This window comes from Arachis hypogaea, chromosome 17 (genome assembly GCF_003086295.3).
Source record: "Arachis hypogaea cultivar Tifrunner chromosome 17, arahy.Tifrunner.gnm2.J5K5, whole genome shotgun sequence".
Classification (NCBI taxonomy): domain Eukaryota; kingdom Viridiplantae; phylum Streptophyta; class Magnoliopsida; order Fabales; family Fabaceae; genus Arachis; species Arachis hypogaea.
This window is the reverse complement of record NC_092052.1, coordinates 129,936,366-129,952,320: the sequence shown is the minus strand read 5'-3', so window position 1 is coordinate 129,952,320 and position 15,955 is coordinate 129,936,366. Positions and strand designations below refer to the sequence as shown.

The following is a 15,955-nucleotide window of genomic DNA, read 5'->3' as shown; positions in this document are numbered from 1 at the left end:
TTTTTTATTATTATATATTTTTTAATTTTTTTAATAAATAAATAAAAATAAATTAAATTTTTATAATTTATTTTAATTTATTATTAAATAAAATACAAAAATATTAATTTTATATTTTTATTTTTTATATTTTATTTTTAATATTTTATTTTATTTTATTCTCAGAACCAAATACAGCTCAGGATTAGACATGCACTAATAAATAATAAAGGGCTCATGTTAATCCATAGACCATAGCCATAGGGGGAGCATAGGACACCAGTCAAATATTGTCGAATTCTCTTTAGATAAGTTGTGTTCAAGTCCCTCAAAAGGTTAATCATAATGAAGATAAGCATTAGAGAAAAAAAAAAGGTTTTTCTTTTTTATTTCCCTCAAGAAATAAAAGCAGCAATATCCCTTGCTTCGGTATCTTTGTCCACTACATGACCAAACATGACATGAAGTTTTGGAAGATAGCGTTTGTGCAACGTACAAATACTCTTTTCTTTCTTTTTCTTTTTGCCATGTACAATATTTTCTTTACCATTTGCCCCCTATAGACCCTAATAATTTAGTGTCTTCCCCAAATTATTATGGATCATTAGGATCAAATTACAAGCAACCTAAGTTTAAACATGTGATTCATCACGTTATTATGGTCAATCTTAAAAATGTAATCAGTGCAATTGAGATTATTATTTTAATATACACAACTAATTCCAAAATCACTTTAAAACTTAACTTATAATTCTTTACCCATTTTTATACCGAGAAATATATTTAGTTTGGTAAAAAAAAAAAACTATTAACAAAAAGTAATCAGAATTTGTCTTATTTAATATTTATTAAATATTACCATAACTAATGAATACTAATTTAAGCAAATTCTGGCGTTACCGTATATTTAAAATGTACATAAATGTGATAATTGAAGGCCTCTTGAAACCAACTTGGGTTGGTCGAGTGGACAGCTCACTCATCTGCTTAAGCAAGTGTCGGGGATTCGAATCCTGCCTTGTGCATGCAGTAACTCATTGGCCAGCAGCAGATCCTTAAATGGAGCTTCGATCCGCGACGGATTAGTCCTTGGCTTGTCGGACTGGGGGATATCGTGGGCAACCAAAAAATTGAAGGCCTCTTGAGGAATGGGTCCCGACTGGAAAATGGAGAAATGGATGATCCTCCATGGATGGTGGGCAGGGCCTGATTATGGTGTTTAAGAAGAAGCACAATCTGGTATGGATGCAGTTATTTTCTAATGATGAAAACTCATTAGTTCTAACAAACAGCTCCCCCATTTGCGGAATATCTAGAAAAAACTAAGGCTTGAAGCCACACAAGTTACAATTCAAATTCCATTAAGGCTAAAAAGGGTTATTTATTGGTTGGTTTGGTGGATGATTTGAAAGAGAGGGAAAAGAGCATTCCAATCATATCTCCTTTAGAATGGTTAGAAACTCTCAAGCACATATTGATATCTATCTTTCAAGCGTGACATGTAAAACAGTACTCTGAGCGTTTTGAAACTCATTGGAACCATTTTTCTTTTTGTCAAGTCAGGGGGGTGGGTCACTTTGCCTTCAGTGAATCAAGCTGTGTGATTGTCATGTGTTAGTAGCTTCAATTTGGTCAAAAGGATGAGGTGAGGGAGCATAAAAAGATTGGAAATTTGGTGGTTCTAAATTCATGGTGGACCCCAATTTGGCAATGAATCATGATCAACCTTAACTAAATGAAATACTAGTGTTAGTGTACTCTTACTATAGAATAAGGGTCCAAGCTTTTGGAAAATTAAAGCTTTTTGCATCTTTGGATGTGAAAATGAATAAGAATAAAATAAAGGCTTCATTTGAATAGAAAATTTGTGTTATTGATGCAACTTTCTCTCCCTCACACCAGAATCTGCTTTTTGAAACTGTGAAGGAAGATCAGTGCATAAATGATACAGGCTACTATACTCAAAACAACCAAATATATTGCATTTTTATTTCACCCTTCATTTCAGGAATATCAATAATGGTACCCATAACTGGGGGGAAAAGGTTATCATTGATTATTTGGCATTCTGGCTCAAACAAATTAAGATCCACCAGTAAATATTTTCATCAGTCATCACTAGAGTGGTATTATTGAAACATTTAGTCAAAAGTGTGGTGCTGTAATATCAAATAATTCAGGATGCTACATCCAAGGGACTATGATGAGATTCAGATTTTGTTGGGGGGCCAAAAAAGAATGATAAAATAGAACATCAGAATTTGCCAGTAATAATATAATATTATACTTGTATACATGTGTTAGAGCTGTTTATCGAACATATCCTAAAACCTACTGTAAACATCCATTCAAATTCTACCGAGTACCAACTAGCATGGAACAAGGTAAACATTCACATCATTATTATCGTTTACATTCTTTAAAGGAAACCTTTGGACTTTGGAGATAATGGAAAATTTTCCGTACTTGCCAATACTGAAATGCATATAATTCGGTCATATCATAGATGGAAAATTTGATATAAACAGATCTATTTATTAGATTTGATATCCCAGCCTTCTTTCAGCATTATTATTATTGTCTTTGTATAATTGTATTTCACTTTTAATTGTAAATTCTACAAATTTTCAAAGCTCATCCATCTGAAAAATTTCTGTACTTGAGGCCTGAGATAAATGCTGAAAAAACCTCTTACTTTTCATTGACATATATTGAAAAAATTAGATTAGGGGGCCAACCGCTCAACCTTCCACACTTTCTGTCCATTGACCTCCTGGGGAGAATATTGTAACCTGTCGAAAAACACGCATGAAAAATCAATCTGAAATTATCATGAGAGATTTACATCAAGCAATATCTGAAACTGGAAGTGCATATGGTTCTGATCTTGCGGGTTAAAAAAATTTGGATCAAGCAAAAAGCAAATTACCATAAGGAACCTTAAGAAGGAATCAATGACTAATGAGGGACTAACTGTTTAGTAGGAGTTAATAAGAGCTGATTTTCAGTATAAGCGTCATAAACTCATCTAAGCAATCTATTTTGGAAAAATAATACATGAAAAGTTTAAAGTTAAATGAGAGAGATTGTTTTTCAAAGTTATCATCAAGTAGCAAGACTAGGATGGATCAGATTCAAATTGATAGCATATGCATATGGCATGGACCCTGAACATAACTAGTGCATTGAAAATCCAACGCCTATTGGCTTCGAGGTCATTATTTACTTGCAAACATGGATACTTTTTGTGTCTTCCACTTTAAGACATGAAATTTGAAAACAAGCAACCTGTCATAAACGAGGGAACAGCCCGCACCTGTCATGCAAGCGAGATTGCTGTCCTTGCCAAAATTCAAAAAGCTCCGGTGTTAGCCTGTATCCTCCCCAATTCTTAGGTTTAGGGATCAAACTTCTGCAAGAAAAAATAAATAAATTATTTCCAGCTCCCCTGGAGTGACTTAGCAGGGGCATATAGCCTTAGCCAAATGAAAGATTGAACACATCAGAATTCCAAGTTGAAATTAGAGATTAAAAAATTTTATCAGAATTCAAAACTAACACCGAGTCAAAACACATAGTTAAATAACTTACCCATCAGAAAATTTTTGCTCAAGCTCTTTGTACTCCTGATGAAGAACATGCCTTCCAGGCACTACAGAACTCTAAATATCAAGAAGTTGATACAATAAGTATACATGTATGATTTCTATATGTAACAACCACTAGATTAATCCAGGCAAAGCAGTCGTAGACCTGCTTACTAACTATTGCTCCAAGCTGACTTCCTCTAGGACGGCTATGGAAATACTGCTCTGATTCCTCATCAGATACTTTCTGAACAGACCCCTCCACTCTTACCTAGGAAAAGCAACAAGAAACTACATAAGATGGTGTTTGGATTATTGAGACTCAATGCATCACGTTAAACTGGTACAAAAACTACAGTTCAAGCTCTGTAAACTTACAATTATAAGTGATTAAAGACTAATCCACAATCTTCATTTGCAAAAAATAAATACAATTTCTGTAGATTAAGGAAATATAATATATTGATTAACTGTTAAATGAAGGAAGTATACTATGTTATCATCTGAAAGAATTTTACATCAACTAAATGTTCTCTTCACAAATCGTAACTACGAAACTCACTTATCCTCATTTTGTTCGCTGAGTAGAGTACATGATGTCATGTTTAATGACATTAGCTTCCCATATGGAAGCATGAGACCGTGTGGCATGACAAAATAACTTTCATCCTTAAACACATGGCTAAACACATGGCAAAACAAATAATTATGACGACAAGGCCATCAAGAATGAAAACAATAGTTACCTGTCTGTTTAGACCATCCCAGTAAAAAAGAAGTGAAGCATGAGGATTTTCAGATAAATCACGTGCCTTATGACTTTCATAGTTTGTGTACCTGTGCAAAGTAATTGCGGTGGGTGAACACAATTAATCATTTGCTGAACAGAACGGGGAAATCTGCACTAACGCAAAAGTAACATTCTTACTGACCACACAAAACCATCCTTGTCCACACCTTTTAGCAATACCATTCTTGATGAGCTACAGCCAAGTGAAGTAGAGAAATTTAGAAGTATTAGTTTAGATATCATGGAAGTATAGAAGAACAATTTAACATGAAAGCAGAGAGGCAGAACTTACGGTTTTCCATCCTTCCCTACAGTTGACAATGCCATAGCATTTGGTTCCTTCAGACCAGCAGCTAATGCATCATCAAACCATTTACGGAACTGCAAGTAACAAATAAAATATGTTAAACATAAAATTGATTAGAGTGCAAATAATAGTAGTTATAGCCATTAAAATCTCCTTCCTCAAAATACTCAGATAAGACAACTGAAAACAATCGTGGTAAAAGTACTTTTTGGTTATTTAAGAAAATGGTAGCCAGGGTGGCAGGGTAGGGGAAGGAGAACGGCACTCTAACAACAGAGTTATGAAACTGCAGGTCAAAATGGATGTATATTGGCAGAAACTACTTAGAAGTCATGGTAAAGTGTTAAAAATAGATCATGGTAAAGCCATTAACCACCTCACCAACAAAACAGTTAAGAACAAGCTTTGTTCCACTAAGCAGGGTTGGCTATATGAATTAGAGTACTAGACAACAGCAGTCTCCTAAGTCATTAGCCACCAATAGAGGAGAAAAGCACCAACAACCACTTTACCTGATTAATGGGGTCTGCCTCCACTTGCTCTTCAAGAAACTCTGGAGAGATATAGTTCTCTCTTAGAGCTGAAATATCAATTTTAGGCGGCTTTCCAATTCGGACACACATGGAAGTTCCAGGATATTGCGGAAGTAAAAGCTTATATTTTTCTGCAATAGCAGGTGGGACAAATCTACCTCCTAGAAAGTGGTGAGGACCACTAAACTTCTTTGCGCATAATTTCGGGGCTGTCAAAGAAATCTTCATAAAACACAAGGAGATGAGGCAGTCATTCAATCGAGACACAACTTGTATATATACAAGAAATAATGAAATATCAATATATTACATCCAAATCTCAGCGGTTAAAGCAACAAATAGTGAGAAAGATATATATATATATATGAGAAGCATACCAACATATCAGGTTGAAGGCCTATACCATTTATATCTCCTTCTTCGACATGCCATCCAGATGGAATATCTACAGAGACAATAACTGATCTTTTCGGGCCACTTTGATTATAGTTTTGTAAGGTAACAAATCTTTGGATCAAATCATCAAAAGGAGGTCTTGGAGAACCTGCAAAATAAGAAAGTAGCAAATCAATAAAATGCTACTGTTTATTCCAAAACTTACACATTGGTTATGAACTCGAGGCTTGAGTTAATAAAACAAAGAATGATGCAGGTATTGATGAACGACAAGCAATATTAGAAGACACAATATACATTACCATGAAATGAGAATCCGAACATTGCATCAATTAGAATGCTGAAGTCACTTGACAAGTCCGAAGGTAGATCTTCCACTGACAAGAAAGGGATTGACAGAGCTTCGAGCTACAGCATCAACATTTCATATGAGATTTGTTGCAGCTCATAATAAACCATAAAACCAAAGAAATAACAAGAAAAGAGATACAAAGTGAAAAATAGTCTGTTCAAAACTTTCACAAGTTGAGTTCCATCCTACCTGAGTAACTAACCCTTCATAAAGAGGCTTCGGGGTGCGCTTGGGGTAGCAGACCGAGGGCTTATAACCAAAATGGTGCAGGTGACGAGCGGCCACCAAACCATCGCCACCATTGTTACCAGGACCACATATGACAAGAACACGGTTATACTCACCTGGTTTGTAAACCTGTGATGTTAAATCAATTTCAGCTAAGAACACATCTTATTTATATTCCAACTACATTTCCTTTATGGTAAGTCCATAACTTGGTACTACACTAGATTAACAAAAACTTGTGCTCATTCCTAAATCAACAAGAATTTAAACCGGTTGAATTATCGAATGTAAATGGCAATCAGAGGCATAACAAAATTATCAGGAATTCTCCTCTAATGAAATGAGAAACCACTAATTTGAAAGGAATAAGTACCTCAGCAATGGAAGTAGCGACGCTCAAACCAGCCAATTCCTACAAATTGCAAGTATCAGAAAAACGGAACTCGTTAAGCATTACAATAAAATTAAAAAAAAAAGGGGGAAAAGAAAAGGGAATGGTGGAAGGTGAGAGTGACCATGAGCTGGTCGACGGAGAAGCCAAGAGGGCCCATGAGAGTGTTGTCGATCTCAGCAGCTTGGCGCTGCGAGAGGTAAGTAACTGAGACAGAAGAGTCCATGGTTCCAGAAGCTTCCCTGGTTGTTGAGAAGTTGTTAGAAAGAGCGCGAAATCCAGGAGGCAGGATGGTTGCGGGGAAGGGTCGCGGATAAGCGAGGGCGCGTGAGAGTGTGGGGGCGTGTGGGAGAGTGTTGTAATGAGAATGAGAAAGAAGAGGGAGTGAGTAAAAATTAAAAGAAGTAAGGAATAGAGAGCATGACGTCATGATGCTGCTTCTTCCCTTGCGCACCAATGAAAGCATCGCTTAATTTCTTCTTCTGCATCTCTCATTAGGAGTCCAGATAAATATTCAATCTTAACGCCAATTAAATTAAATTCAAATTCAATTCCAGGGGAGGACCATTTGCAAGGTTCTGAAAACCTGACCGGTCATCAAACCGCTTTAGTCACTGGTTCACTGATTTACTGGTTCATTAGTCCAACCGGTCCAACTGGTGGTTCAACTGAAAAAACTGTTTTAGAATAAAATAAATTATAAAGGACCAAAGATGAGGGTACTCCAAGAACTCCTATTAGATGCAACAGCATTCAACATTATCACATGTTCTCACACACACATACAAAGCCTTACTCAAAGAACAATCACAGCAAGTGACTTGGAAAGAAAATGTAAACACCGAAACAATCACAAGCATACAGAACATCTGAATATTATTATAGCAAACATAATAATAAAATAGCTCTTCTAATGCGTCTCCGAAAATATCCCAAATCAAGAAAACTACATAATCTGATCCACTTGATTCAGAAAGCTACATATATTAGAAAAATTAAGAATCAACTAAAAGAAAAAGAAAAGGCCTGGTTGATTCGATTCAATTGCCTGAGATGAAGAATCAAACAGGGCTGAGAAGCTGAGAGTTTAAATGTTAAACCTCAATATTCAAATAACATGACTCCATTATTGTTATTATTACACCCTTCTAATGTCACAAACTCAATATATATTATAGTCCGTTGACACTTGTGTATTCACAACTTGGCCTCATCATTCTGATTCATACCTTAAGTAGAAGAAAAAGTCCCAATAAGCTTTCGTTACAATTTTATCCAGAGTTGGGGTTTTGGTTCGGAGTTCATGCCAATGATAATGACGAGAGGGATGAATCCGTGAATCAGTAACATAGGCAGTGCAAATTTTAACAAAGTTCACCACAGTGATTAACAACAACAAAAAGCACTGAAGGAACACTCAGAAATATAGGCGGTGCAAATTTTAACAAAGCTCATCACAATGATTAACAACAACAAAAAGCACTGAAAGAACAGTGAATCAGTAACATGGGCAATGCAAATTTAAAATTTAAAAGTTATCAATTTAAAATTTATCATCAAATACAATCAGTGAGCAAAGCCAATCAATCAAGCACTGACTGAGCATTCTGTTCTGATTCTGTGACTGGGAAGCAACAAATTCAAGTCACAGCAACAAATTTAACAAATCCTAGTAAAGTCCCGATTCACAGCAAGAAGGCAAATTTATTGATTACCAATTCAGCAACATGCAGAAATACAGGGAGAAGGGAAATCTGGAAAAGAGAGAACACTAAACCAAAACATTAACCAATAATCACAAAACACTAAACCTTCACCCAGCAATTACAAACAAAGCCAGCAATTACAAACATTAGCACATTATAAAACATTCCAAAACACTAAACCTTCACCCAGCAAAACCAGCAACTACAAACAAAGCCATCAGTAAATTTGAACAAAAAAATTAAGAGCCATCAGCAACTAACAGAGCCGAGCCATCAGTAACAGAGCCATCAGTAACAGAGCAAAGAATTGAAAGCAACAGACCAACAGAGCCATCGAGCCATCAGTAAATTTGAAAAAAAAAATTACAGCCATCAGCAACCAGCAAATACAAGCCAGATCCATCAGCAGCAGACAATTACAATTTACAAAACATTACAAGAAAAATGGAACAAAAATTGAACAATAATTTCAGAACTTCAAACGAAGAAGACCAAACATTCAGAAATTAAAAGGAAGAAGCGGAGGCGACGAATTGAAAACAGGGCCACTAACCTGGGTTCCGTGCCGAGAAGCCAGCGAAGATGAAAACGACGTGCCGAGCTACCTGGGGAAGAGGAAGATGAAAACGACGTGCCAGCGAAGATGAAAACGACACGTGGAAGAGGAAGCAGCGGCAGCGGCGGCGGCGATGAAGGGCTAGGGTTTTCCTTGGCTTCAGAGGTCTCCAGGGAGTGCACGAATGATTGGGGAAGAAGGGGGGGGGGGGTTTTGGTAATTTGGTTCACGAATGGTTCTGCTTTTGTTTTTTTTTTTTTATTTCCAAATAAACAAACGGTGTCGTTACCGATCCGGTCCAACCGATCAATAACCGGCTGGTTCGACAGTTTTTAAGCGATTTTTTTTCAACAGTTATAAGTATCGGATCGGATCGTTTTTATTATCGGTTCCAGTTGAATCGGTTCAACTGGCCAGTCCAATCCGGTTTTTAAAACCATGGTTCCATTTGATATTTTTACATGGAATAGATTTTTTTTTAAATTGAATATTTTTTAATTATACGTTAAGAAGTATGAATGGTACAAGAGTATTAAATCAATGGTAAATAGTTACCCTTAACATGATAAATCAATGGTACATTAAGAAGTATGAAGCAACCATTAGTTGGCAGTGTATACTGTATAGTGAAACCTATATATATGTCTTCTTGGGCCTATATAGTATGCGTATGTATATCTGAAATTATTACTAGTTGTTCCGTTTGTCAAAGCTTAGATTAAAATTTGATTACTTGCAGGGGCACTTGTCTAAACTCATTGCTCATTTTCAACCACATCTTTTATTCTTTTGATGAAACTCATGGTGGTCTTCAAACTCTCTGGATCTGTAAAGGAAAAAACAGAGACAGAGCATTATTAGTGTGTTACTCAACACCCCTATATAATAATAAGGAAAAGACTAGGAGGCCAGCAACTTTGTTAAATTCTGGCCAGCATATAACTAGCAAAGAAAAGTGAGTCATTGGATGAAATTTCACACCAATTTCACAGCATTAAAAGCATTATTGATGGCTATAAATCACAAAAGTTGTTGGCCCGGTAGCATTCCTCTAATAATAATGCTACACATATTTTTTGATTTTTCTGGTAGTATATACAGTTTTATACTTTTATCAAATTTTTAATTAGATTTTCTTAATTTATAAATTTTTATTTTAAAATTAAAATTTTTAATTAAATTCTTATTAGTTATTTTTTGAAAAATAATACTTTTAAAATATTGGTTTTTAAAATGTTTCATAATTTAATATCAAGTACAAAAAATGAATATCTTATATTTTTTAGCAAAAGATAAATTAAATAGAACTAAATAAATTTTTTTTATCTAATATAAAAAGTGAATTACAAATTTTTTAAATATAAAGACATAATTAAAAATTTAATAAAACTGAAACATAATAATTAAACTCATATAATTTATATAAGAGCTTACCTAATCTTGGAATGGTATGGCCTTTGGGATGATGGATGATCATAGGCTCAATACAGGATTCTAGTAGCTGAGTACCATAAGGCCTCAGGAAATCTGTCTCCCCTGCACCTCGCAAGCAATATTTTCATCACTAACACTATAATCTTAAAAGTTAAAATAACAATTTAATATATTCTCCAATTTTTTTTTCCCTACTGTATCTTCCAATACAATACTGCAATTCGGCAGGCCAATAAAAATTAATTTGTCTCGAGTCTGAAGACCAGTGAATTAACTACTAGAGATTATACTAACCCTTCTTTTTTTTTTCTCCAATACAATTACTAACTTTTCCATGTCCCAAAAAAAATTACTAAGTTTTCATTGGCATGTAGACATTTCTCTTTTCTTGTTTTTGACACGAGTCTTTGAAAAAAGCCCGGTGTTTTTTATTTATGACAAAAACAAAAGCGCCTAGCGGTTTTGGACTCTTGGTCATAACTTATGACACGTCGCAAGTTGTATGCAAATTCTTTTAAAATAAAAAAAAAAAATTTCACTCCCCTTCCATGGGAGATATTTTTTTTTTTGTTTGTACCAGGGTATCAATGAGGCCGAAAGCCCAATGACTAATCCCTCGGGTACTGCAGAGGCAAAGTGGGCGACCCTCCCAAGCAAGCAAGCTCCATTTCCATCTTCCGGAGAGATGGTTAAGGGACACAGACCCTCATCCATCTGTGCCAACTTGCGTTGGTTCCATGGGAGATACTAAAATGACATTCTCCTCTCTTCTATTTTATAAATGTACATTTTTTTTCTCTTTTAATTTTTAAAAAACCTCCTCTCTAATCTATTTTAAATTTTGTGTTAACTAATAGTAACTTTATCCTTTTTTAAAAAAAATAAATTATTTTTTTTAAAAATACCCATTAACAAAAATTTTATTTTTTATCATTAAATTTTGCTTACCAAAATATTCTTTAATAAATTATTTTTTAAAAAATAGAGAAGAGGAGAGTGTCATTTTAGTATTATCTCGCAAGAGAAAAAAAAGTAGAATTTTTTCTAAAAAAATTTGACAGAGTAAGAAAATAAATGTTAATTATACTTATAATGAAAAATATCAATTTAGTAATAATTAATCTTTTATTTTATTGTCTTATACTTTTATTAAATATTTTACGCTAGTGATTTTTTGTTAGTAACGTGAAAGGAGTCAAAGAAAATACCTAGAAAGTGAAGAGAGGGACAGGTAATGGGGCTAGAATATGCTTTCTCCGTTATCAAAGATGACTTGAACTTTGCCCCTGATATTATTATTATGAATTTCACCCTTGGAACCTTAGTCAGTGCTTCACCCTGCACATCCCAATAACTCATCAAGAGACCCCACAAACAAATTAAACTATAAATATAATTTTAATGACAAAGAGTATTTTTATATTTTGCGTGTATCCAAATTTTGCACGTTGCACACCTTCTCCTGAAGACCGGTCAGCGCAGCAGAGAGTACAGCACCCTAATTTTGTCACATTCAAACATGTATCTCAGCTTAAATATTTATATTCATATTCACAGAGAACTGAATTCATCGACTAATTAAATTAACAATAATGCTAGAAAATTAGGATAATTCCAATAAAAAATTAGTGAAATATTTTTTAATGAATCTAAAATTTTTACGTAAATAGTGTTTATGTTAGGTATTAAAATATTTTTTTTCTTTGTAAATTAGATGATTCTAAATCTATTTTTTAATTTATCATGTGTTAGGTATTTATGGTGTGTTTGTTTGGAGTGAAAATGGGAGGAAGAAAAATGAAGGGAAAGAAATTGGAAGGAAAATAATTATTTTCCTTTGTTTGGTTGAGGAGAGAAATGGGAGAAGAAAGAAAATGGGATAGAAAAATATTGGTGGGACCCACCAATTTTCTTTCCCTCCAACAATGGAGAGAAAATAGAGAGAAAATTAACTCTCTCTCTACTTCCAATATTACCCTTTTATTTATTTTAATATATTTTATAACATAAAGGTAAAATTGTCTTTTTATACTGTTTCTTTCCTTCTTATTTTCCTTTCATCTAAACACATCTAAAGAAAATAAAAATTCACTCAATTTCTTTCTTTTCCTTTCTTTCCTTTCTATTTCTTTTCTCTCTATTTCTTTCCTTCCGACCAAACATAGCCTTAGAGAAAGAAGGAGAGTAAAGATACGAAAGTTAATTGAATTAATTTCAGTAATTCACGCTATAATGATACTGAATGTATCTCCTCCTAATTTAAATATGGTAAAATATTTAATAATTAATATTTTAAATTATAAATAAATAAAACTAATCATTATATTTATAATTAATTAAGTTATTCTATTTATGACTAATTTAAAGTTGGTTCATATACTTTTTCTTAAATTAATTAATTACCTGAGAGAAGCCCAGAAGGCCATCAAAGGGTCCGTGCTTGATCATGTAATCTTCTATGTATTGTACGCATTCATCAAAGTTGGTATACTCCGTAAATTCCTAAAATACAATAATAATAATACCTTAGCTTTGGATAGAATTGCCAATCACGAACACTATACATGTATATAGAATGCGAACCTCGTTGAACTGGAACCACTCGTAATAAGGAGGATCAAAGATTCCTTCAACATCGGATTTTCCCTGACAAGGAAAAGGAGCATCGAGGAACTCAAGGTCGAGGTGGTCGTGAACAGATTGGGGCCACTTGTGTAACTGTGTTTTGAGGATGTGGCCACTTGTTCGGAACCCATGAAGGCATAGGATTCTTGGTTTCTTCACCCCTTCGCTTCCCATGATGGTTTTTTCTTTCTGTTATGAATAACGAAACAAATGAATTTTTACTCAAAAAGGGTTTAGTGGAAGGTAAGGCTCGTAGCTCAGCATATTAATACTAATTGAAAGTCATCGAAGGTCAAAGGTAGCAGGCGTATAGCATGATGGTAGGTTTGGCTATACGGGACCTAATTCCATTTTGGCTGTTTCGATCAAATTAAATACAATGTGAACAAAGTATAGGTTGATGAATTAAATGATGGCATTAGGACTAGAGAAAACTAATTAAGCACACAACAATATGATGTTGTGAATTGACGAAGGGCGGGAGCTAGCATTAATACAACTAAATTAAAATTTCAATTTAACTCATAAAAAATATTATAATTTTACACAATTTAGTTAATGATACGAACAGAATTTTAAAATAGGATGAAAGTAAAAGAAAGAGACTCTTCTACCTCAATTTAATTTTCTGTTGCAACAATTAAGAAAATTACTCTATCTCTTCTATTCACACTCAAGTTTCTCAAAAAAATTTAAAAAAATTTTCACTCATAAAAAATTAATTCAAAAAGAAGAATAAAGAATCTCTAAATAAGTTTCTAACAAATCAACCTAAGAATGAACTAATTTTTTTTAGATATCTAATTTAAATTTAAATTCCTAAAGATAATTTAATTGAAATTAGATTTAATCTTTATTGAATTTGATCAGATTTGATTTAAATTTAAACTTTCTAATAATAGTAAAATACTACTCAATAAATAAGAACTAAATCAAATCTTCTAAAAAATCCTAACAACAAAACAAACTAAATATAAACCAAAAAATCTTCTTAAACACGCATTAATTAATATTAAAAATTTCTATTAGATTGAATATCTATTTGATTTATCCTTTTAATTTTGTACAACATTCAATTTTAGCTAACTACTTTAATTAAAGTACGGTTGTGCATATTTATTTTAAGGTCGTGCATATTTATTTTAAGGTCGCCTAACCCTACTAAACTAGTTAAATGCCTATTCTCTTAACACATATTTGTTAATTTATGAAATTTAATTTAAAAATCCTAATTAAATCATATAAAAAACGTGTTATAAAATGACCGTGTTGAACATTTTTCTTTACGGTATCTTTTAGTCTAATAGATTTTGCAGTGGTTTAAATTTTATTTAAGAATTTATTGTTAGTCAATAAATTATTGTATACATAAAACAGGATTCAAACTCTTAACACTTACTTAAGCGAGACCATGTTCAACATTTGAATTCAAAGACAGAGTGTTTATAGGTCGAATTGGATCGGGTTTAGTTAGATCCGAATTCAGATCTAAAAGGTCACAAGTTTATTTTCACTCGATACGTAAGTGATCCTGAAATAAGTCCAATTAAATGGAGTAAATTCGATATAAAATTAGTATATACAAATTTATAGAATTTTATATGCTAAAGTAATAAAATTTTACTTTTAAAAATTAAATTTAATAAATGTTATATATGTTTATACTAAAATAAATTATTTTAAAACAAAAATAATATAATATTATTAATTTCACTATAATATATATTTTTTTATTATAAAAAATAACTTCAGACTACACAAATTTAGTAGTTTAATAAAATTATCTATTTTTTAATATTTCTGACACCGAGTTAATAGTCAACCTTATATATATTGTGTTATTTTATTTTTATATATATATAACACGTGAATAAATTATTTTTATAATTAAATTTAATTATTATTTTTTTATGTCTCCCATAAGTTATTAAATTAATTTGATTGAACTTAGTTACTATTTAAAATAATTCAATTATATAATATCATCGTATTATATTTATATATTATTTGTTTATTTATTTTTTCATTGGATATATTTTTCATTGCATATATAATACTATATTTATTTTTAATTTTTAAATGAATTAATAAAGCATTCTTTATTAGACACTTAGGCCGTCATTATTTTAGTTGTCAAAATTTTTGTCCAAAATTAAAAAGAGTTAAAAATCTGAAAAGAAACTTCCTCCATTACAATAGTTGTATAGCTCAAACTGTACTTTTTTCTTTTATTATTATTATTATTTAAAAGAATGTGCTTTCTTCTTTTTTTTTTTTTTCTTTGGACATCTTTATTTCTCGAACATCATTAATTTAAAAATAATAAAAATATGCTTAACTTCTTAATTTAAAAGATTAGTTTATCCAAATTAAATAAAATTGTTAACTTAAATTACATCTATTTAAATTTTAAATTAAATTTTCTATAAATGTAAACTATTTAAAAAAAGTTATATTAATTAAAAAATAAAAACAAAAACAATTAATACTCATCCCACTCAATCCAATTCAATGGCATCATAGTTCATACCCTACCACGCACTTGTTTCTCGTGTTTTTTTGGTTTTTTTTTGTTTTATTTTTCTTTTATTGTTATTATTATTCTTTAGGACCATATCTTATTTTATTCTTCCTGCACAATATTATTGGCATCATATCCCTTTGATCACACAACATTTAAACCATACCAACAAAATAAAAGCCCAACATCATAGACTAAAATATTTTTTTGAAATATCAGACAAAAAAATCCACAAAATTACTCATAGAATTTCCAGCTAATCATCCATTAACACAACCGACAATTCTGTGGATAATTTCTACAAATTCTGCTTATGGAACAGCATTTTACAGGATGATTGGCAGCATCATAACACACGTCAATCTCTTCGCGTAGCCACATAATTTCAGCAGTTGAAGAAAAAAATTTCCTTCATCACACAGTAGCATTACCCATAAAACAATTCAAGAAGTTACTCAACTCATTTTATCTTATTAATATTTTTTAAGTAGTAAGCTAAATATATTTTAAACATTAATGCTACATAATCAATTTAGATTAGTCCAATGTA

At 32.3% G+C, this 15,955-nt stretch overlaps 2 protein-coding genes across 6 annotated transcripts; both read right to left on the bottom strand.

Annotated features, from left to right (window-relative positions):
- Positions 1–2,493: 2,493 nt before the first annotated feature.
- Positions 2,494–9,106, bottom strand: LOC112762710 (pyridoxine/pyridoxamine 5'-phosphate oxidase 1, chloroplastic). Of its 5 annotated transcripts, none has more exons than XM_025808566.3 (14): positions 8,823–9,106; positions 6,688–7,240; positions 6,546–6,584; positions 6,134–6,301; positions 5,895–6,000; positions 5,574–5,740; positions 5,176–5,418; positions 4,649–4,737; positions 4,499–4,549; positions 4,313–4,403; positions 3,733–3,837; positions 3,571–3,641; positions 3,296–3,391; positions 2,494–2,771 (listed from the first exon to the last, which is right to left on the bottom strand). In XM_025808566.3, exons 2-14 carry the CDS (start codon positions 7,027–7,029, stop codon positions 2,705–2,707), a joined length of 1,635 nt encoding a protein of 544 aa, XP_025664351.1. In that variant the 5' UTR covers positions 7,030–7,240; positions 8,823–9,106; the 3' UTR covers positions 2,494–2,704. The 5 variants fall into 5 exon arrangements, 4 of the variants coding, with proteins under 4 accessions (XP_025664351.1, XP_025664353.1, XP_072079729.1 ...); XM_025808568.3 differs by having other exon boundaries at positions 3,268–3,391; positions 8,823–9,067; XM_072223628.1 differs by having other exon boundaries at positions 3,268–3,391; positions 6,688–7,231; positions 8,823–9,055.
- Positions 9,107–9,357: 251 nt separating this feature from the next.
- LOC112762711 (dihydrofolate reductase) lies at positions 9,358–13,227 on the bottom strand. The gene is made up of 6 exons (XM_025808569.3): positions 12,843–13,227; positions 12,663–12,761; positions 11,716–11,757; positions 11,468–11,597; positions 10,260–10,361; positions 9,358–9,651 (listed from the first exon to the last, which is right to left on the bottom strand). The coding sequence occupies exons 1-6, from the start codon at positions 13,056–13,058 to the stop codon at positions 9,581–9,583; spliced, it is 660 nt and encodes a 219-aa protein (XP_025664354.1). The 5' UTR covers positions 13,059–13,227; the 3' UTR covers positions 9,358–9,580.
- Between the last annotated feature and the right edge of the window lie 2,728 nt (positions 13,228–15,955).